The following is a 23,329-nucleotide window of genomic DNA, read 5'->3' as shown; positions in this document are numbered from 1 at the left end:
CACCGGACCCGAAACGTTAACTCTGTTTTCTCCTTCACGGATGCTGCCAGACCTGCTGAGCTTTTCCAGCAACTTTGTTTGTGCTCCTGATTTACAGCATCCGCAGTTCTTTTGGTTTTTATTTTTTTAAAAAATGTGGGTCATCTTAGAAAACGAACAAACAAGTATGTTCTGCCAGAATCAAACAGAAATGTTTGACTTCTGTTTTAAAGTATTGTAAGATTTTGTCCCACGGACTACAAATCTCTGCAACCAGACATGGTGGTAATAATTAAGTTGCAAAATTGGATGAAACGAAGTAATTAAGGGTGAAGACTAGTGGCAGAAGACAAAAAACAATTAGAATAATGGGTTGAAGCGACAATTCAGGTTAAAATGTTACAGTATTGAAAAGGAGGTTTAGATGAGAGCACGAAACTGATAGCTTTCTCTTGCTGATGTTTGTGTCCTTGTCTTTTCTTTTAAGAGAACTGATTTGGTGATCAAGCCACTATCCAAGGTATCAGGACCATATGTGGAAAGATAAGTAAAACCCCACAGATCATTTGATAAGATCATGTGGAGTCAAGAATGTGTGACATAGTCTTGAAATACGGATGTAATTGTGCAAAAGTGAATGTTACCTCTGAGGTAACAAACATGAGATTGTTAAAAAACCTTATCTGAAGAACGTGTCTCAGACATGTACATCTACTTGGCGAAAGGATTAGTGTGGCTTGGAAGAGCACAAAAACATTGTTTAAATAATAAGACACTGACACAATATCCATGGAGAAACTGACATTAAAACAATGGAAGTAGACTGAGAGAAAGGGGCCATTAGATGATGTACAGATGCCCCATCTTGTCCTTTGTACAATGCATTTACTCTAGTGTTTATCATGCATATTGTAGCTCAAAAGGGTGTACCTGAGTGGTAACTACCTCCAAATGCAATAAATCAGGCATACAATTGGCAAGAAGGAAAACATATTGGAGAAGTATCCTCAAGATGGACACAGATGAAGAAATTTTGAGTCTATATGTAATGTTATTTCACTGTTACTGGGTGAGGTGATCAGTGGATAGGGACCTGGAAGAAAAACAAATGCAAATTAAGGAAGCTGAATCTGGAACATACTGAATTTAAGAGCAAATTATGTAAATAGATTAACTTGAAAAAAAATTGTAGATGATATTCTGGTTGCCTCAGTCAGGTGGCATGACTTGCTGGTTTCATCACAGCCTTGACTGTACCTCAGCGGTGGGATATACATTTAAGAGTCAGTCCCCAAAGGCCACTGCGATCAATAATTTGATGATACATCCTATTGTTGTATTCTTTGTATTAATGCTAGTTATTGTCATTGTAGTTTTAATCTTCTAGTGCAGGTTACATACTCTTATTATATGTTCTTAGGCAGCTGTCACTGATTTGCGTCTGCTTTTGCAATTGTAACATGTGCTGTCAAATATCATCGGGGTGGAATGTATAGGATGGGCCGAAGGGCTAAAAGTTAATGAGGATATTCGACAGCTGCATCAGAAAAATAGATTGTGTAAGATGGGCTGAAGAGCTAAAACTGTTGATGATACTCGACAAACTGCATGACTTTGGATCAGTCTTACCATTCCTTCACGGTTGAGAGAGCGTGCGCGAGAGAGAGCGCGCGAGAGCGTGCAAGAGTGAGACAGCGAGAGCTTCGCTCCAAAGCGCAGGACTTCGCCTTGGCTCGGAACTGTGAACGGTGCCAGGAACAAACCTGAGCCTCCAGATCAGCCATTATCAGGGGCCCCTCGATCAGGCAAAAGGGCATGAGACTTGTTGCTTTTCCTAGAAGGTGGCGAGACTTGTTGCTTTTTCTCATTTCTCTCCCATTTATTATTATCATTATAATCATTATTACTCAATAAGCATTCATATTTAAGCAAATTGCTGTTACCCAAATCTGAAAAGAACCACTTGGATACATTTCTGAAGAACGGTGTAGGCCCGAAACGTCAGCCTTCCTGCTCCTCTGATGCTGCTTGGCCTGCTATGTTCATCCAACTCTACACCTTGTTATCTTAACTTGGATACATGCTGTGATCCTAGACAGCAGGGTCTTCCACGGCAGCGAGAAATGTGGACAGAGTCAATGGGAGGAAGGCTGGTTCCCGTGATAGACTGGTCTGCATTCACAATTCTCTGTAATTTCTTGTGGTCTTGGGCAGAGTAGTTGCTATACCAAGCTGTGGTGCAGCCGGATAGGATGCCTTCCATAGTCATTTATAAAAATCAGTAAGATTCATTGTAGACATACCGAATTTCCTGAGCCTTCTGAGGAAGTAGAGACTTTGGTGTGTTTTCTTGACTGTAGCAAGGAGCAGGATCGATTGTTGGTTTTATTTACTCCTAGGAACTTGAATCTCTTGGCCATTCCACCTCAGCACTATTGATACAGACATGGGCATGTCTTCCACGCTGCTTCCAGAAGTCTATGACCAGCTCCTTTGTTTTGCTGATGTTGAGGGAGACATTGTTATCTTTGGGCAGCTCAGTGGCTAGCACTGCTGCCTCACAGCAGCAGGAACCTAGGTTCGATTCCACCCTCAGGTAACTGTCTGTGTACAGTTTGCACATTCTCCCCATATCTGCGTGGGTTTCCTCCAACAGTCTAAAGATGTACAGGTGAGGCGTACTGACCATACTAAATCGCCCTTAGTGTCCAGGGATGTGGAGGCTGGGTGGATTAGCCATGGGAAATGTAGGGTTTCAGGGACAAGGTGGGATGCTCTTTGGAGGGTCAGTGTGGACACAATGGGCTGAATAGCCTGCTTCCATGCTGTAGAGATTCTATGATTACACCACGCCATTAAGCAGTCTATCACCTTTCTGTACTCTGTCTTGTTATTATTTGAGATCTGAAAAATTTGTAAATGGAGTTAGAGCTGAATTGGGCCACACATTTAATTTTTCTATTTCACTGTCCACCACTGTTCGTGACTGGATATAGCAGGACTGTAGAACCTGGACCTAACCAATTAATGGTGCAATCACTTGGCCTCATCTATTGCATACTCCTTCCAATTTTTTGGCATATAAGTAGTCCGGTGTTTCACCTTCACCAGGTTGACACCTCTGTTACGTTTGTCTGTTGATGCTCCTGGCATGTCCTTCGGCACACAAGGTTTGGTCTCCCAGATAGACAGTCATGGTGGCATGGTGCTAAACTCAGTCAGATGCTACCTTGCTGTAAAGAGCAACTACTCACTCCTCTTAATGTGATTGAGACTGGGGTTTATAAATATGGACGGCTATATGTCAGTTTCTCATTCATTTACAGTCAGTATGTAGCTATTTTTCATTGAATAGTTCATTAAATTTCGTGTCACATCACACTATTATGTGAATAAAAGTGAAAGTGGATGGCTTATTTGCTAGTCATGAACAAAGTATTTGCTCTTAAATATATTTGAAATCAATTTCATAAAAAAAACTATTCAGATTTGTTAATGAGAAAAAAGGAGTTTGCTTTTACATAGTGCACTAAGGCACAATATTGATTGTTCTGAAAGTTTTCAGAACTGACAGTTACTTCTTTTTGAAAAAAAGAAATCAACTTCAATGACGTTGGCGGCATTGAAAATAGCTCAAAGACTTCTTTTGTTTGGTAGACTTGGCTGAATATAACTAAAATGATCGAGTTTCCCTGAATAAAGAGGTCAGTTCAATATTTTTCAAACATTTTAATTCCGACATAAAGGGCATACAATACGAACAGTAGCAGTTTTTCCAACCACACCATAACCTTTACTGTGCAATACCAAATCTACTGTGCATAAGGGGGAAAAGGAAACTATTTGAGCAATAACTAAAAACTGACAAAACAGTCCATATGAACTGTGACTTATCACAAAATGTGATTTTAGTGGAGACATTTCATGCTGTCACGTATCCAGAAACTTCACTTTAGTGATTATATTGTTTCTTCATGTCGCAACCAGAAGTTGTATAATCCAAATAGAAATATGCAACAAATTATGTTGTGATTTTAAAACATGAGGAAGGCACTGTGCTGCAGTGGTAGTGTCCCTACTTCTGAGTTGGAAGTTTCAAGTTTCACTTGCTCAAGAAGTGTGTCATAACGTCTCTGAACAGGTTGATTAAACATATCTCTACCAGACTGGCAAGTCCCAACGTATTGCACATGAAATAGGTGGATTCGAGATTCCTTATATTTTAGTATCCTATATGCCAGTTATGTCATGGAAGAAGAAAGAAGCAAAAGCTTTCCTAGACATGAGAGAGAGAGGAAACAGATGACAAATCACCTTGAATCACCTCTGAGCATTCCTCACTGGTTGTTCTAAAGTAAGACTGGAAATATCCTGAGGCAAGTTGACAACCAACATCTTAGCAGGGTAAATATAGTGCTTGTAGATTAAGAAAGGGTAAACATTTTAAAAACTAACTAATGGATATACTCAACAATCCCACACCCCTAGCAGTGAGTTATTCTTCAACAGATCAGAGGTAGAGCCATAACACTAGAGCAGCAGTTCTCTGATCCATGCTCCTTTTGAACAGTTCCTAGTAAGAGCAGCAGTTTTATTCAAGATTACACCTCTTGCCTTCAGGTCGGATTATTATGGCAACAAGAGACTGAACACAAACTGGCACTCAGCACAGTACTGGTGGAATGCTGCACTTCAGCTAAAGCACTAACCAATGTAATCTATTCAGGTCAGCAACAGCAACCCACATTTGCACAGAACTTAACACAATCAGAAGGAAATATAGATATTTGCCATGCCTGAATGTTTAGAGGGATAACCAAAAGCTTGGATGAACGGATAGATTTTAGGGAGCAAGATGTGGAGCCATGAATGGCTTTCAGAAGGCAATTTCAACTTGGGCTCAGATAACTGAAGTTTTAAGTGAATGAATGGCCAGAAAACTTTGGAATTTAATGCCCTATCCTGTGATGAGTTTGGAGGTAAGGGTTGGTCGGGGCAATTAATCAAATGCTGCCTTCCCACACCTCCCATTAGAGCAAGAGAGAAGTTCTAGCACAGGAGGAGGCCTCCTAGCCCATCACATCTGTACCGGTTGAATAAACCAGCTGCCTATTCCAATCCCAAATTCCATTGCCTTGCAGGTTACAGTGCTTCAGATGTAGATCCAGCATCTTTGTAAATTATTTGAGGATTTTTCCTCTCCTACCAAACTGGGCAGCGAATTCCAGATGCCTGCCACCCTCTGGGTGAGATCTTATCTCCTCATGCGTCCTCTAATACTTCCACAATCACCTCAAATTGGTGCACCCTGGCACCTTGGCGCTAAAGGAAAACATTTACTCTGTCCAAGCCCCTCATTATTCTGTACACCGAAGTTAAGTCACCCCTCAGCCTCCTCTCCTGAGGACAACAATCTTGCCTATCTAATCTTCTTATCCCAATTAAGTAAGTGAAGGGAAGGCCTTTGTGTCCCATTTCCATTTTAGGGCCTCAATTGGCACTTAATATCCTAATAGGCCTCATCCTGCTGCTACTTGTATGAACCTAGCAGCAGGCAAGGGGTACACTTAGTGCTTGACCAAAGTGCTTGGCATCTGGAAGGAGGTGACTACCAGGATCTACCCCTGTCTATGATGCCAACAACACTCCTGTGTTCCCCAGCTCCATCTTTCCATTGGTCACCTGTGTCTTAGAATCTAACAGTGATACTGGGCCCGTTAATCCCAGGGAAATCATATGCTTTCCAGTTAAGATCTTGAGTGGCACTTAAGTCAGCATACCTTCCCTACAGGAGGCATTGCAGGGCTCCAGCCACAGAGCGAGACCCCATCAACTCTATTTAATCCAACTTGTTGATTCTGGAGAAACGGAAAGCAAGGATGAGTGTTTCAGCAGACAGGCAGTGGAATGAGTAGATGTGGGTGATTAACACAGTAATTTAAGTAGCATATAGAATCACAGGTTCAGTTTGACATTGAATAGAATGCTGACTTTGCCAACAATGTGCTTCAATCAAAGACAATGATCAGAGATGGGGATGAAATTGACGTAAAAGATATAGAGGTGATGGTGGAAACCGGAGACATTTTTGTACTTTCTAATGTTTAATACTGTGGCTCCTTCAAGCCAGATATTAGTATATAGGTAGTGGAGGGGTCATACATATTAGAGCTTACTATCTCAGCATATGTTTAGGTTCAAACCCCAAAACAGCAGATGGTGAACTTTCAAATTAATTTTAAAAATTTGTAATTACAAATAAAAGAGCTAACCCAATGACAACCATGTAACCACTGTCAACTGTCATTTCAAACCCATCTGGTTCACAACTAGCCTTGAAGGGAGGAAATCTGTCATCTTCACCTGGTGTGGCTCTAGAACCGCAACACTTTTTAGTGGACTAAAGAGTAACACTTTGCTGTGGTCTCACAAGACACTCAGTTCAAGGACAATAGGGATAGATAATAGCAATGCTCACATTTCATGAAAAAATAAAAGTATAGATGAGAACACGTAGAATTGGTCCTTAAGTTTCTGGGGTCACTGCTGCAAACTCTGGAACAGAAACTTACATTTTTCATTCTATAAGAAATTGAGACAATTTTTCTTCTTTTGCACCTGAGCACAAGGAATACGTACAGGTAAAAACAAAACCAGGAGAGATGCCTATCATGGATTCTGCCCAACTTTTCCATCTATTCAAACACACAGGTTGAAAGTCAGGGAATCTCTGTTGTAGATTTGCAATTCTTCCAGTCTGCCTTTCCTCTCTACCCCTCTTAATTAAATCCATTCACTAGGAATATTTATTCAGTAACATTAATTATAAGTCATTCTTACCTTTTCACACTGTGAGCTAGTTTTTCCAATTCTGTATTTTGCAACATAGAATCTCGAATAAAGTTCATAATCACAGATTCAAACTGGCGAATCAGCCTGGGTTCTACTGTTTTCAGGTTCTCGTGAAGGGCAGCAACTTGTGCAGGTCTGTTTGAAAATATAATAAATGAGAGATGAGGCATAACAAGCAACTTCCCAGAGCACTGTCAAATGGTGATGTTGTCACCGTTATCTGCAGCCTAGTCCTGCATGTTTCAACAACATGTGGGATCTCTTTACACCTAGCCTTCTGAGTAAAAATCTCTTAAAAATTTGTTGATTTGTGTCCAACAGTTGGAGGATTCACACCAAGCACCTAACACACATGCCTTCACACGAACTTTAAACACAGCAAATTAAGTAATGCCACATGTTAACAACTAATAAGATAGAAAGGCATTAAACAGGACAAGTGTATCTCAATCCAAGCCATTTTCCATTACAGCAAGTTCAGAGTTTTCCAAATTCCATGATCTGGCATTGTAATCATGCTCACCACAGAAATGTAAATAAAGATTTATTGGAACTACCCAGTTTCTGTTGCAGGTTAGTACAGTGTTTACATTTCTGTTTGAACATGCTACATGCAAATATTATACAAACTGTCAAGATGATACATTCTGGTAAGGATGTAGATGGTGAAAAAAAGGAAAAAGAGATAGGACACATCCTACAGCATTAAAGGAAGTAGCTGCAGAGACAGTTGATGCACTGATTGTAACCTTCCAGGTATCCTCAGATTCTGGAAAAGTGCCAGAGGATTAGAAAATTGCCAATGTAACACCTTTATTTAAAATGGGAAGGAGACTAAAAACACAACTGTAGGCAATTAGCTTAAAATATGTTAGCCGGAAAATGTTAGAGTCTACTGTAAAGGATATTAGCGGACAGTATTTAGGAATACATGATATGGTCAAGCAAAGTCATGCCTGATAAATTTACTGAAATTCTTTGCCAACATAACAGGCAGGATAAAAGCTGAAATAGTGCATATGCATATATTTGAATTTCCATAAGGTTTTTGATAAGGTACCACATGTTCGGCTACTTAAGGAGATAAGAGCCCATGAATTGGCAAATTAATAGACGAGTTAGGATAAGGGGAAAGTTACACGATGGCAACCTGTAACTAGTGGAGTGCCAGATGAATCATTGTAAATAATTGTGGCCCTAGCAATGTACATTAATGACTTGCATGAGGAATGTGAACTTACTTTGGGCAAGTTTGTGAACAACACAAAAATAAACAGGTAGTTCCGAGGATGACACAATTAGTCTGCAAAGGGGTACAGGCAAGTTAAGCAAGTGGGCAAAAAAGTTTGATAGATGGAAGGTAATGCGGAGGTTACACACTTTGGCTTGAAAAATAAAGGATAATAATATTACTTCAGTGAAAGACTGAAGAAAGCTATTTCATAATTCACAAAAACCAGAAGACAAGTTCAGCAGATAGAGAAACCAAATAGAATGTTATCCTTTGAAATAAAATTTATGAAGTATAAAATGAGGAAAGTCTTGCTAAAACTATGCAAGGCACTGGTTAGACCACACCTGGAATGTTGTGAACAGTTTTGGGTCCCTTATCTAAGGGAAGATGTACTGACATTGGAGCTAGTCCAGAGAGGGTGTAGTGGGCTGATCCTGGTATGCAGGGACTGTGTTATGTGGGGTGCTTGAGCAGGTTATACCTTACTCATTACAGTTTAGAAGAATGAGAGGTGTCCTTATTGAAACTTACAAGATTCTGAAAGGATTTGACAGCGTAGATGCAGAAAGTTAATTTCCCCTGTGGAGAGTCTATGATGAGAGGGAATAAACTCCGAGTAAGCGGTCACCTTTTTAAGGCAGATAAGAGGAGGTAGGAATTTCTTCTCTCAGACAGCAGTAAGGCTTTCGAGGCTGTGGTCATTAATTTTTCAAGAGTTTCTCCAGCAAGATGAACAACATAAAACGTGGAAATTCATGTCAAAATGATTTCTATGATTTCCATATGTGAGGACTTCAACAGCGTATCATGTGGAGGAATGGCTGACTGAAACCTCTGGATTTCTATATCATAACTTTGCACATGTCAATGCCAGAAGTTGGTGTCCATTTCAAAGAAAAATGATGCCAGCACTGACAGTTTTGTCATCATTAAATCTGCAAAATCTGGGCAATTTTTTTCAGTAGAATTATCTCAAGTAACTGGGGGTCCCTAAATTATTAAATGAAAGTCAGTCAGAAACCCAAAAATATCCAGCATCAAATTTGGCATTAACTTAATTCCTCCACACTATCAGAATAAATAACTTATCCAAAATCCAGATTTCTGAAATGCAAAGAGCAATAATACACTGGCATTAATCAATAATTCAAAAAAAAATTATGAAATTATCTATTCAACAACATTTGGAAATTAACAAAATAAATTGAACAATTTATCCAAAATGGTTGTGGCAACAATATATACAGTACTGACATTCAGACATAGTCTGCTGAAAGCATGGCACCAAAACAGCTAAAATGTGTATCTATAAAAACAGCAACACATGCGAGTGCAAATGATCATGATTCCAAAACTTGGAATAATCTTAATATAAAATTGAGTTCCCTACTTTTAAATGCTGTATAATATTCTGGTACCACATTAGTGAAGCCCTAACACTAATCCTAACACATTTTTCTTCCCAAAATGTCCGAAATATCAGTCATATCCATTTCAACTTAAAGTTAAATCCTACATTAATTTTACAATAGGTTATGCATGGCACTGACTGCTTATCCACATAGACAGAAGAGGGCATCAGAGACAGCTTTTGCTAGTAGTCGAATGAGGTTTTCCACGATCCTCTAATGACCAAACAGCAAAAAAGAGATGTTAACAAGCCTTACTTCAAGTTTTGCAAAATGTTGGTTAATTTCTACAGTGAGTATTGTCGCTACATTATATTTCAGTGCAGATTTTTGTTTCTAAAATTAATTTAGAAGCAGCTCTAAACCCAATTATTTCAATGAAAATACAGAATAGCAGATGTGAAAAAAAATTCAAATCGATACACAGAGGGCTGAATTTTCCTAGTTCCTGAAAGTCAGGGACAAATGATTTGAGAAAATATGGAAGATCAGAAAAATTAGGTTCCCAACATTGAGAAAAGATTCAGATTTTCCATCCAGGGTTTGAACAGCAAGGTGAAAATCTCACTAGTGAGCAGCAATAGGCTCTCATGAGAACCAAACTTACCTCAATTAAATACAATTTCCATTCTTTCACATGGCAGAGAGAAGCTCGATGGCAAACTGTTCGGATATGAAAATCAGTGCAGGTACGTGGCAGCTCCTGCTCACCACTTGTTCCTCTGAGCCTCGGCCAGTAATCCCCAATATCGTAGGGCACACACCAAGCAGTGACTGCGCACCCAGTTGCTCAGTGATGGAAGTTGGCATCAAATGTACACCAGGGTCACTACATCATCAAGGCAGCTTTCGGACTAAGTTGGAGTACAGTTCAACACTTATATGCAGCAATCTGGAGCACACTGACACCTTACATTGCAAACTTGCTGCCAGGCTGCTTTATACACACACGAGTTGGCAACTAACTCATTCATCAGAACAGGATGCAACCCAGGGCTCTTCGCCTACCCTCTTAGTGCTCTCATACTCTGCACCTACTTGGATGCTCACCACATCTGTCTGCCCTTTTTGCACATTGCCACATCATTCAGTACTTCTCTCATCTTCTATTTTAGTAAAGACATGTGGCCAGACAGCTTGCCATAGCGGATAGCTGTGATCAGTCAAATGATGGGAGGGGTAGGGTGGACACGTCGCTTTATGGCACTGTGCTACATCAAAGTCACTCCTCCAGTATATGCCAGCAACTTGCACGGCGAATGCACTGTATATGTTTCAGCCAAATGGCTATGTTTCAAATCTAAATGGAAGAGTTGTGGCTGTCCTTCCGATTCAGTTAGTGAGGTTGTCCCTGGCAGTCCTAAAACAATGACAAGATGTTATGCTACCCAGGCGTTAGGGAAAAAGACGCTGCCTGTCAACCATACCATCTGAAAACACAGAATTAGTTTTCACATGTAAGCCATTGACACAGAATTCTACCTCATCTCTTCTTTCCATTCCTCTACTGTTACTACATTATCAGACGGCCCATCTTATATTCATATTATAGAAGTAGAAAATTCCTGCAATCAATTAGAAGGAAGTCTAAAGCTAATGTTTTCAGTCTCTGCTTCAAACTCTGCTCCCTAGGTACCAACTTTATCTTTCTCACTAGAACATTCTGAGATTAAACCACTCTCTCTACAACCTTGGTGTGATATCTGACCCCAAGATGAGGCTCTGACCTCATATTCGCACCATCACTAAGACCACTTATTTCCACCTCTTTAGCATTGTCCAACTTTGACCTGTCTCAGCTCATCTGCCACTGAAATCCTCATTGGTGTCTTTGTTACAGCTTCATGTAACTATTGCAACAAACTCCTGGTTGGTGTCTCAAATTCTACCCTCTGAAAACTCAAGGTCATCGAAACTCTGTTTTTTTCCTTAAATCACACCAGGTTCCTTTCATCTATCAGCCCTGTGCTTGCTGACATACATTGGTACTCAGTCAAGCAACATCTTGATTTTGAAATTCTCGTCCTTCTTGTCAAATCACTACATATCCCTCCCCAACTCTAATCTCCTCCAGTTCCACAACTCCCTGGGATATCTGTCTCTAACTCATAATACCTGAGCATTGCTGGTTTTAATTGCTCCACTAACAGCAGCCAAGCCTTCAGATGCCTTGGCCCTAAGTTCAGGAATATTCTGCCTATACCTTTCTGCCTCTGCACCTCACACCCTTTAAGAAACTCCTCAAAGCTTACCTCTTTGACCAACCATTTGGTCGTCTTAAATAATACTTCTGTCATATTTTGGTTCAGAGCAGCATAATGATACACCTTGCGATGTTTTCTTGTATATGCTTACAAATAATAAAATGTTCTGTATTGTGCCTTGAAGTGAGTCGTGCATTTACAAAACCAAAACCATTCAAAAAATCCTGGTATTAAATATATTATTTAACATCAGATTACTGATCAAAGGGCTGCAATAGCAATTTCCAAGGGATCAACATCTCAACCAAAGTTTCATAGGAACTCAGGAACGAAGTAGGCCATTCAGCCTGTCAAGCCTTCCCCCACCATTCAATACATCATGACTGATCAAGCACCTCAATGAATTACCCTCACTATCCCAATAATCTTGTCCACCACTGGTAATCAGAAGTACTTACCTTAAACATACTCAAAGACTGAGGTTCAATAGTTCCCATTGAAACACTACCAAAAGTTCACAACCCACTAAGCCAAAATAATTCTCTTTTTAAATTGCGCACCCTGTTTTGAGACTATTAACTACATCTATCCTGTATATCCCATTTTGTATTTTCTAAGTTTCAATGAGATCACGTCTGATTCTTTGAAACTCTACAGAATACAGAATCTGTTTGCCCAATCTCTCTTCATAAGACAGTGCTGCCATCCTTGAAGCAAGTCTGGTGAAATTTGCTGCATTTCCTCTATGACAGTAATATCTTTCCTGAGACAAGGAGACCAAAACCGCACACAGTACTCTGTTCTAACCAAGCTTTTATACAAGTGAAGCGAGATTCACCACTGTTGTACTCAAAGTTTCTTGCAATAAAGGCTAACATTCCATTAACTTTCCCAATAGCTTGCTGCACTGGCACGCTAGCCTTCAGCTGCATATCAAAAAAGATACCTTCAGTCACTTTGTATATCTACACTTTCCAACCTCTTACCATTCAAGTAGTACTCTATACATCTGTTTCTCCTACTACAAATATTTCCACAATAAATTCCATCTGCCATGTTCTTGCCCAATTACTAAGCCTGCTAATACTCCTGAAGCTTCTTCACATCTTCCTCACAAGATGCAATTTCCGCTTAGCTTTACATCACCTTGGAAATATTACATTGATCCCCACACCTCCAAAGTCTTGATACTTTTCTGTACTTTTGACTGTAGCCTGAAATAAGAAGGATTACAGGATGATTTTAAAAATCAAAGATTAAGGAAAGGATTACTGAACTGCTGTTTGGTCATGCAGTAGGGAGCTGGAGCCAGAGGGTGCGTCTGAAGGGAATCTAAGCTGACAACAAGAAGCTGATTGCTCTGTGAAATGATGACCAGTTGTAAATGATAAAGACTTTCTGCCTGTCAACACTATGTGATTGGTTCCCACGTAGCTGAACAGTTTGCAGACATGAACATTTGGTGAGAAGACATCAGACCTCCAAAAAAGGGAAGGTGCTGTTCTTTTCTCTGAAGTAAAAAATACTGAAAGCCTGAAGAAGACCAGTTTATTTCCCTTCATCAGCTACTGTAAGCTGTGGCTTTTAACCAATAAGTGTGAACCCATTACCCTGTGCCTCCTGCAAGCAAGTGAAAGTACAGTACCTGAAAAAAGAAGATCAAGAAGCATCAGGAGCTAAGCTGAAAGGATCATCTCAGTGAAACTGTGAATGAGGATCTTTCCCAGTCTTTCCCTCCGCCCAAAACACTTATGGTTTGAGTTTCTGGCTGCCTATATATGTGTGTAGAGGGAATTTTAAAAGTGGGTTAGAGTTTTAACCAGTAGAGTTATATACCAATGGTTCATAATTGTTCATCCTAAGTAGAATCTACTTATTTGTAATAAATCATAATTCTTGTCAAGTATGGAAACAAAGTCCCTGCTTTCTGCCAACCTGGATCTAAAAAGGTAAATCAGGGATTTGTGTGTACTTTTGTTAAATCTTTAACTTTGTAATAAGTGCAGGAAATGCAGGGTTTGATTTCCAATGCATTGTAACAATTATGAACAACTGGGACCCAAGTACTGATCATTGCAGTACCCCAATAGACACAGCTTGCTTTTGCGAGAATAGTCTATTTATTCCTACTTTATTTTTCTAACTTCTTTGTGAGTTGCCTATTATTCTAGACTCCTCAAAGAAAAAATTTCCAAGAACCATTCAAACAATTATAAACCTTCTGGTATTGCAGAACTCATTCTCTTCTCTACCTTGGAGTTGTTACAGTTAATGTAATTTTCTAGTAAATTCACAAGTTCCCCTTAGGCTGTAGTAAGCAGTAAAATTATCACAGTTTACACGCAATTTGAAAATCACTGTCTTGCCTAATCCTGTTCTGCAATCAAGCTAAATGATGTGCCAGGAGCATTAAATTGGAAAATGTAACCTTAGTGCATAAAGGCAAAGTGGCTCCTTCCCAAATATGCCTAATTATCTTCTTTATGTTAAAAACTCTTAACATCTTCTGTGTTAGCTCCAGTGCCATGTACAGTCTGACTGGCACGTACTCCGTCTGGAGTTACGTGAGGTTTGAGATCAGACAGATCACTTTTCAAGTATAATTTCCTGTTTGGCAATTGTAAGGTTCTTTCCATTATTATTTCTTTACCTTGACACCAATAAATCAAAGTAACAGCTGGTGTGCACTTTCTAACTTTAAATTTGTGACAATCACCACAAAACTGAGGATCATTTAACACAAAAAAGTGACCCCAACACAGAGACTGATCATGAAGGGCAATTACCCCAGATTAATTGATCCCCAGAACTCAAAACAAAACAAGCTTGATTTAAATTGCACCCAGCACAAGAACAGTCTTGAAAGAAAACAGGATTCCTCAATGCACTCTTTGTATAAACAATTTACAATGAAAGGATACAATGACTTCACAAAATGCACGTGAATACAAGTTGTAAGAACACTTTATGGAAGATACAATGTTAAAGCTCATGTGACAGTGATCTTGGAACTATATGATGCTTTAGTAAATTCACAGCATTCAGAAATAGGACACCATAATGAATGGGTGATCTGTGAGGTCATGTGAAAACTTATCTTTACTCAACTCTACTGCAGAGCTTTTATCCATTTTCAACAGGTTTGCAAAGTAATTGCTTTCAGCAAAGTCTGACATTTTAGAGTACTAAAGGTGGAATCCTACCATTTTTTAGCTAAGTGTGAGTCACATCAATTTCTGTGGAATGATTCTCATTGTGAGGTTCAGTGAGTTTTCTTACTTTATCTTACCAAACTCAACACTTTGATTTTTGAGACCTCACAGCAAGAATCACATCCTATCTCCACCCCGTTTTGTCATGCATATTTCAAGGAAGAACTTGCCACTGAGTGGAAGACCTCCCTAAGACCAGCAAACCTTGGGACCAAGCCATCTTTCAAAGCCTACTGCACACCTACAGGAATCCTGCTATCTGTAAGCTGTGCTGCTTGGCTTTGATAGGCATCAGGAGAGAAAGTCGACAAGGGGGAAGCTGGCAACTTGTTTCTTGAAGGGGGACCTGGAGGTTCTTGCCGACAGAGTGGTGGACAGGAGTTAGCCTGGTCAAATATTGCCACTAAATCAGTGCCATCTTTAGAGTGAGGAAGACTGAACTGGTGTTCAGGAAGGTGGTCAATGATCTCCCCCACCCTGCCAAGCTAGTAATATTTTGTAGTATTCTGTTCTCTGCTGCCTCATCTCTGACACCCCTCTGTTACATGCAACACCTTCCCTCACACTCTTCATCCCCATCCTCCCACATCATTAACCCTCCATGCTGCCTCCTCAGTCCTTTGGAAAACCTCAACATCTTTTCCCTATGTGCACCATCCCTAAAAGCCTTGCCATCCACTTGCATCTTACTCATTCACTCTATTTATGTCAATACAGGAGGAGACATCCCATAACAGGGCTTAGCAATGCCACCGGGGTGGGATGGGGGCTTGGTTGCCGGATGACTGCACCAATTGCCAGTAAGGGACTGCAAGGCAAGCATACTGGGACATGCCAGTAGTTACCCAGGTGAATGTGCAAATGAGAAGTCTTTGTGGATTGTTTTGTAAAAGTCATGCAATGGGTTCCTTGCCCATGCAGTACCTGAACCCAATGCAGCTGTAATCTGCTGGTTACTGGTGTGCTGTGCTAGACCAGTTTAACCCTGCACAGTGCTAATGAATTGGAGGATGCCAGGATGGTAGCAATGCTTCCCTGAAAATGAGTGTCAGTGTCTGTGGTGGAAGGGTATGTGCGGCTGGTGCTGACTGATTGTGCCCTGCTCTCCAGTTTGTCCATGGCTAACATGAGACAAGCAGTGAGTTGAACTGGCTAAGTAATAGCACTGGTTTCCATGTTAGGTTTTGCTGATGGCTAGTTTGTATGGCGAGTTTGGTAAGATCGCTACCCAGAGTGAATTGGGCTGTTACCAAGCAATGAAAAGCACTGATTGGGAACTTGTCACTCCCTGGTGAGAATTTCAGCACGCTGTTACGAGCAAAGGAGTGGGGGACATTGCAGCAGGACAATCTTACCCGATAAACTCATCTTGCCATAGTCTACAACCTTCAGAGTGTGGAAAGAGTCTACTCTTAAACGTGACCTTCCTGGGTCTGAAGCCACGTACCTGAGCTCAATGAATATTTGGAAATTCAACAAGTTGGCTTATACAGGAAATATCTTCCTATAATTTAAAAAGAAAGAAAAATGGACAGGTCCTTTTATCAGCTAGAACCACCTATTTTAAGATCTGTTGCTCCTAGGTGATCCAGTGGATATGTATGCAAATCTACAAAACTATTCTTTAGGACTCCCATTTGTATAAAATTTATTGGAAGAGTGTAACATTGAGATGGAAAATAAAGAAAGAAAATCATCTACCATTACTTTGAGAGTTTCTGTTTAAAATGGATGTATGGAGTGTGTTGAGAAATGCTTAAATGAACAGGTATGAACAGTTTTCCATAAAGACCACATATTAAAGCAAAGTCTGATGATTCACTTAAGTTAGCAATAAGAATGGAGTACAACAGTTACCCGTGTTAGTATAGCATCACCACAAAAACTGTGCAAACGTTTATTTTATTTTTGATTCAATCGCAGGAAATGTGGTGACAGCAAGGCCAGCTTTTTGTCACCCATTCCTAATTGCCTATGAGAAGCATTAGTGGCCCACCTTTTGAATACAGCTGGGTGGCTTGCTAATCCATTTCAGGGGATAGTTGATAATCAATCATATTCCTGAGTCTAGAGTCACAAATTGGCCAGACCAGGGAACTGTTAATACTCCCTGCAAATTGCACAGTAACCCAAAAGTCCCCAAGCACGAGTTGGCTTCTTTAAATCACAGCATATGCATTGCTGCAGAAAGTAATATAAAAGGGACTACACACCAAAATAAATCACCGGCAATAGAAGACAAATTATACTGTGTGTTGGTAAAGACGGCAGATTACCTTCTTTAGAAGGATATCAGCAAAACCAAGGGATTTTTACAATAATCTGGTAGTTCTATGGCTATCATTATTGATATCAGTTTTTAATATTCTAGAATTATAAACTGAAATTTAAATTTCCAGCTGCCATGGTGGGATTTGAACTCATTTTTAATAACATAACTATCATGATACTTATCCCCATCCTGGAGAATGTGTACTGAGGTCATTTGCCATTAGTATTATATCAGAATGGACAGGCCAGCATAAAATCACTGGTTTGCGCAGTTAACATTGCCTTAACACAACAAACTACCCTGAGATGCTGCTTCAAAGACAACTGAAGAACTGTGTATAATGAGGTTTAGGATCTGAAAGGAGGTAATAATCAAGCTGTGTTAATTAATTTGTACTGTCCTGCAGTACAAACTATAAAAATAACTCACATTGTAGTGTCATTTGCAGTGAAAGAAGGCTGTAGGCTGTACAGACCTTACAGCTGCCAACAGGGGGCATCACAGAGGCAATGTGTTTCAGTGTCCATTGCTGTATTAACTAGAAAACCAAAGTCCTCTTTGGCCACATGCTCACCTATGTATACAATTCAACTGAAGCAGCAGAACACCACTAGTGCATATCAAAAGTAATTGTCTGTCCTACACTATCAAAATGATCATTCTTTCTTTGGAGTAACTTGTCAGAGGACATCCATACCAGTTTCTGAATGTTCCTGCCAAATCTGACAGCCACAGTAATAGATCAACAACCCACATGATAAATGAAAACTTTCACATTTTGGTTTACCCAAGTGAATGGTGATGGACCAGCACCAAAAGTCACAAAGCAAAAGAAAACACACACCTCCAGCCTACATCTGATTGATAGCTGACTAAATACTGAAATAATTACAGAAAATAGTTATGACACTGAACGTGGAAATGTTCTCTGAAGTGACTTAGGTGACCCAACCTTGAGTGACTCATTCAGGAAGTAAAAGGTAACAATCAAGCCAATTAGTTTGAACATAGCATAAAAATGAATATATGTTCATCTATTAAAAGGTACTTCTTTGGCTTAGGCGAGGGGAGGGGAGGAAGAGAAGGAGAGGTGAGTGTTCTTTGGTGAAAAGACACTCATTAAACACCACTCTTTCCTGTCACTCAGCCAATTTTGTATTCATATGTCTATTGTCCATTATTCTATACGCTGTAACTCTGTCCACAAGTCTATTATGGGCCACATTATCAAATGCCTTTTGAAATCCACATACATCACATTACTAGCACTGCCCACATCAGCCCTTTGATACCTCAAAAAAAAGCAAACAAGTTAGTTAAACACAATTTGCCCCCAGCAAATCTATACTGGCTTTCCTCAATTATTTACCCAAGTGTTATTAATTTAGTCCTGAACTATCCTTTCTAGAAGTGGCATGGTTGCTCAGTGGTTAGCACTGCTGCCTCACAGTGCCAAGGACTTAGGTTTGATTCCATCCTGGGGCGACTGTGTGTGGAGTTTGCACATTCAGTGTCTGTGTGGGTTTCCTCCAGTTGCTCCCACAGCCCAAAGATGGGCGGGTTACGTCAATTGGCCACGATAAGTTACTCTGTAATGTCCAGGGATATGCAGGCTAGGTCGATTAGCCATGGTAAATGTAGGGTTACAGCGTGATGGGTCTGGGTGGGAAGCTCTTCAGAGGGTCGGTGTGGGCTCAATGAGACTAATAGCTTGCTTCCACACTGAGGATTCTTTGATTCTCTGGCAATGAGGTTAAACTGACAGGCCGGTAGTTCCAGGACATCTGTTTAACATTTTGGCCAGTCCGCACTATAACCAAGTTTAGAAACAGGGAGACAAAGTGGGGAGTTGGGTGTTTGCCCTGTTTTGATATACAGTACTGTCTGGACAGTTCTCTCCCCTCTTGCTGACGGCAGCTTTCCTCTTGTTGAAGAAGTGAGCTTCCCATCCCACTCTGAGGTGAGCACTCATTCCACATTCACTGGGCTGGAATGAGAACTCCGGGCTGTGCAAAAATACCTGTCACCATTAATGGACAGAGAAACGGAACTAACGTCTCAAGGCTAGTACGGCTCTTCTGAGCCCAATGTGGAGAAGTCATATAGGACTGGAAATGTTAATTCTCTGTTTCTCTCTCCACAGATACTGCCAGACCTGCTGAATTTCTCCAGCATCTGTATTTTTTTCCTTTCATTTGTCGAAAAAAATCTGGTAACAGTCGATATTAACATTTACTTATGAGCTTCACTGCCTATTTTACAAAAAAAAGTGTTGAAAACGTATCGTTGTATTTGCATGCCGTAAAACTACACTCCTGGAATCTATTTGGAAAGGACGAAACAGCATCCTGGATTATTTTAGGGGAGATGATAAGGGCTGGAGTGTTCCCCGCACTTAGACCAGAAACAAAAGCCTATTTCCAAAGCAGTGACAGCAAGCTGCAGTACATATCCCCGGATTTTCACGCACATTAGATCGGAACGTCTCGTTAATCTTTTTAAAAAAAGTCCGACTTTTCTCACGAATAGACACGCTGTTTTATGATGCAGAACGGATAGTAAAACAAAAATCCGTGAAGGCACGCTCTGGGCAAATATGTCCTTAGTTTCTCACAAACCAGTCAGCTGAAGAGCAAAACAAGCAAAGTGGATTTTGTTCATTTGTTTAAAATCTGCTTAAAGTCGGTATGTGACTCTCGATCAGAATCTAACGTGCGTAAGTAGAATTAGAAGTGAACGAGGCAAAGGGGCGGGGGGTTTAGCCAAATGCACACACACAGTGACGCGGAGGGGCACAGCGCTGGTCAGGAGCTAGGGAAAGGCCGGCCAGTTCCGCCGGCTCCACCTTCACCCCCCGGCCAGCTCGAGGACTCCAGCACCTCCCCTTCCCAACAGCACAGAAACAGCAGATCCTACCAATAAACCCTAAAAACAAGTTCGTCACAGCACTTCCAAAATAAACAACAAAAATCTCTGTCAAAGAGTTTGTTTCCAAACAAAAGGGTCAGATTTCACCTTGGGATGAACTTAGCTTCGTCCCCCAACCTTTGCTGGAACTCATCCCAGTCAGGGTCAGCGCCCAGAGACGCCAAGTCGCTCATCTCGGAAACTTCTTGAAATCCTTCGGTGAACTCGTGGAAGTTGATGGAGCCGTCCCTGTTCGAGTCCAGTTTGCGGAAGATCGTGTCGATGTGGGACTCGTTTACTTGTAGCTCCCGACAGACTGTGAAAAACTCTTCATACTCGATCTGACCAGAATGGTTAATGTCACAGGCGTGGAAAAGTGCGCGCAGTCTCGGCTCCTTTTCTTCCATCCGGACATAGAGAAGGGGCGGGCAGGGGAAATAAGATTTAAAAAAAGCAGAATCCAACCAGCTGAGTTCCCCACCCTGTCAGCACCTCCCTTGATGCAAAGGATGCGGTGAGACTATGACCATCCTTTCAGGAACTCCCCCTCTCATTCCTGCACCTCGGCTCATTTTTTGTTTTGGTAGCGAATCCGATTTGCCAAGCAAAGCAGCTGAAATTAAAGCAGGTTGCAGCACTTTGATGGAGTTGATTGCGGGATGGAGGGTTTTTTTGGTATTGCTGGGCAGGGCTGAATCAGGCAGCTCCCAAAGGGCGCCATGTCCCAGAGCAAGAGCTCACCTGTGTGTGTGTGTGTGTGTGTGTCTCTCTCCCTCCCCCCCCCCCGAACGGGAAAGGTCAATCCGCCTTTACGTCAGCCTCACAACCGGACCTACCTCTCCAATTTATTGGTTTAAGGTTGATTTGTGCTCTCTCTCTCTACGTGCGGTGCCCACGTTATTGACCCAAGAGGTGGAGGTGTTGCATGAAATGGGATAGCTGAATGACAGGGAGCAGAACTGCGGGGCGTTCCCAGTCATTCAGAAAGCAACAGCCTCACTTCACTCTAGACAGTCTCTTCTGGACCCAGAGAGGACACTTTATTCTGTAAATCAGAAATGTTCAGGGGATGTTTCCCACCATCAAAGTTGGATGAACATTATTTTGCTAGAGCAGGAAGGATCCTGCGGTGCACTGGTAGTATCCCTGCCTCTGAGTTATATAGGCTTGGGTTCAAGTCCTATCTGTTCCAGAGGGATGCCAGAAGGAAACTATTCAGTTTTGGCCTCACAGCTTTTATAGGGAAAAACTGCTTAGGTCTTAGAGGGACTGATTTTTTGCTAGGAAGGTGAGAAACAGCAGTCCAGACCATTTTAGAGTCTCAACCAAACACCTGGGGGCAATCCAGAAATGTACCCCAAATTTCACAGAGGCAAACACCAAATTGATAGGAAAGATAATTAACAGTCAGGAGTAGAGGTGGGCCAACTCATATGTTTATGACCTGATAGCCATTCCAGAGACAACCCACCTGCAGAATGTTCAGCTGCTTCAAGGAGCAGGAAGATTGGCAGGTGAGGAACCATAATTGGGCAGGAGGCTAAAATTAAAGTTCGCGGGATGAAGCAAAGCAATTAAGTTCAGCAACACTTGAAACTCCTTGGCACAAGCTCAGGAATCCCATTTTTAGATCACGCATGCTAATTAAAAGGCAATCTCACCACAATTTGGTGCCCCTTCTCAATTAAGTTGTTCACAAGCAAGCATTACTCGCCTTCCAGTTCCCAGCTGCATATCATTGGTGTGCGGCACACGAGCTTTCCTCCTGGAACAGTGTTGATCAGTGACTGGAGGTGATGCTTGAGATCAGGAGGTTAGGGATGCTGGCCAAGGGAGGGAGGCATATCAGGAAGGAAAGGAAGGTCCTTGTGTTTGGATGTTGGGATCATGTGAAAGCCGAGGGGTGCAGTCTTCAAGCAGGGATGGTGTGAGAAAGGATGAAGTAAGTGTATGGTGGGATCCTAGGGATTGAATTGAATTGAGGAAACTGGGCAGCAGAGAGAACAGTGACGGAAGAAGTTGGATGCTTTGAATTGTCAAAGTTATCTTTCAGTAGCATATAGTCTCATGGTGGGAGAGAGGGTTCACAGAAATGGGGAAAACAAGTGGTGCAGACAGCAGGAAAGGTCAGGACATGGGTGCAAATGGGTACAGTGATAGAGTGGGCTCAGTGATGGGTCAAGGGTAACAGGGAGAAGAATTCCCACTGGATGAGTCAAGGCTGATAGGAGATTTTGCTGGGTGACTGGAGAAGAATAGAAGGTGGTGGAACCATGTCTGCAAGGTAACACATACCACTGTCGTACTCTCAACAATGAAGTGGGAGTAGGGTCATTTCAGGTGGATGAAGTTAAAGCTGAACACAACTGGCTGACTAAAGGAGCATTAATAATCATGAGTGAACTGAATAAGAACTATGCAATCTTAAAGTCACAGAAATACAATCATATCTCACCAACATTCTACAAATTGGGACTTCCAAAGAACACTTATGTGCACACCAGCAATGACTTAGCTGCAGATTAGCTGCTGTTGCTGCCCAGACAGTGACCTCTTAGGGATGATAAATGGGTGATCACTACCTCATGGATTGGCAGATGTATGCCATGGACTCAACTTTACAAATGATGCCCAAGGTTCAATCCTACACATGTCAGGATATTCAAAGATGCCACTACTGATGATGAAACACAATAAATGGTGTATCCTTAAGCCCACATCCTCTGAGACTAATTGGCAACAGTATGCAAAGCAACTAGCAGCATGATGAAAGTATACAAATACATGATTAAAGTGGAATGAAATATATATTTACAACTGCATTACATATATATGTGATTAAATCCCTGTATACCATTACTGCCCTTATAATGTCTTAATCTTTCTTTTCTGAACACATGCCCAGGTACAGCCCTGAAGTCCACAATTGAGTTGGAGGCAGTTCGCAGACTGCTACATCTATTTGTTTGGGATGATCGTGGTAGCTGTCCTCTGGTGGTCCAAGCCCTAGAGAGCTCCAGCCTGCGGTAGGGTTCTAGCTTACTGCACTGTTACAGGTGCATCCTCATTGGCCTCATCTGCTGAGACAATGGCGTCACTGGCAGAGCGGAGGTTGAAAGACAGGATCCCCTAGTAATGCCCTAGGATAAAATCCCCAAGGTGCTTTGTTGCTCCATCTCCCCACTGTAGTTGCATGCAGGCACCTCCCTGACTCCTTGAGGGAAAAGGGTGCTGATGGGAGGTGAAGATACCTCATTCAC

At 41.3% G+C, this 23,329-nt stretch overlaps 1 protein-coding gene across 2 annotated transcripts in view; it reads right to left on the bottom strand.

The window, feature by feature from the left end:
- rasef (RAS and EF-hand domain containing) overlaps positions 1–20,818 on the bottom strand; it is a 73,266-nt gene extending 52,448 nt beyond the window's left edge. The window contains exons 1-2 of one of the 2 annotated variants that reach the window (XM_020511860.2): positions 20,178–20,818; positions 6,820–6,966 (exon numbers count right to left, since the gene is read on the bottom strand). In XM_020511860.2, coding sequence (XP_020367449.1) covers positions 6,820–6,966; positions 20,178–20,476 — 446 coding nt within the window. In that variant the 5' untranslated portion in view covers positions 20,477–20,818. Of the gene's footprint in view, positions 1–6,819; positions 6,967–19,780; positions 19,861–20,177 lie in introns of those variants that run through there. The other variant, XM_048592980.1, reaches the window with a different exon arrangement.
- Between the last annotated feature and the right edge of the window lie 2,511 nt (positions 20,819–23,329).

The sequence above is a fragment of the Rhincodon typus genome, chromosome 3 (genome assembly GCF_021869965.1).
Source record: "Rhincodon typus isolate 14 chromosome 3, sRhiTyp1.1, whole genome shotgun sequence".
Lineage (NCBI taxonomy): Eukaryota > Metazoa > Chordata > Chondrichthyes > Orectolobiformes > Rhincodontidae > Rhincodon > Rhincodon typus.
The sequence above is the reverse complement of the archived record's forward strand: the minus strand, read 5'-3'. Positions and strand labels throughout refer to the sequence as shown.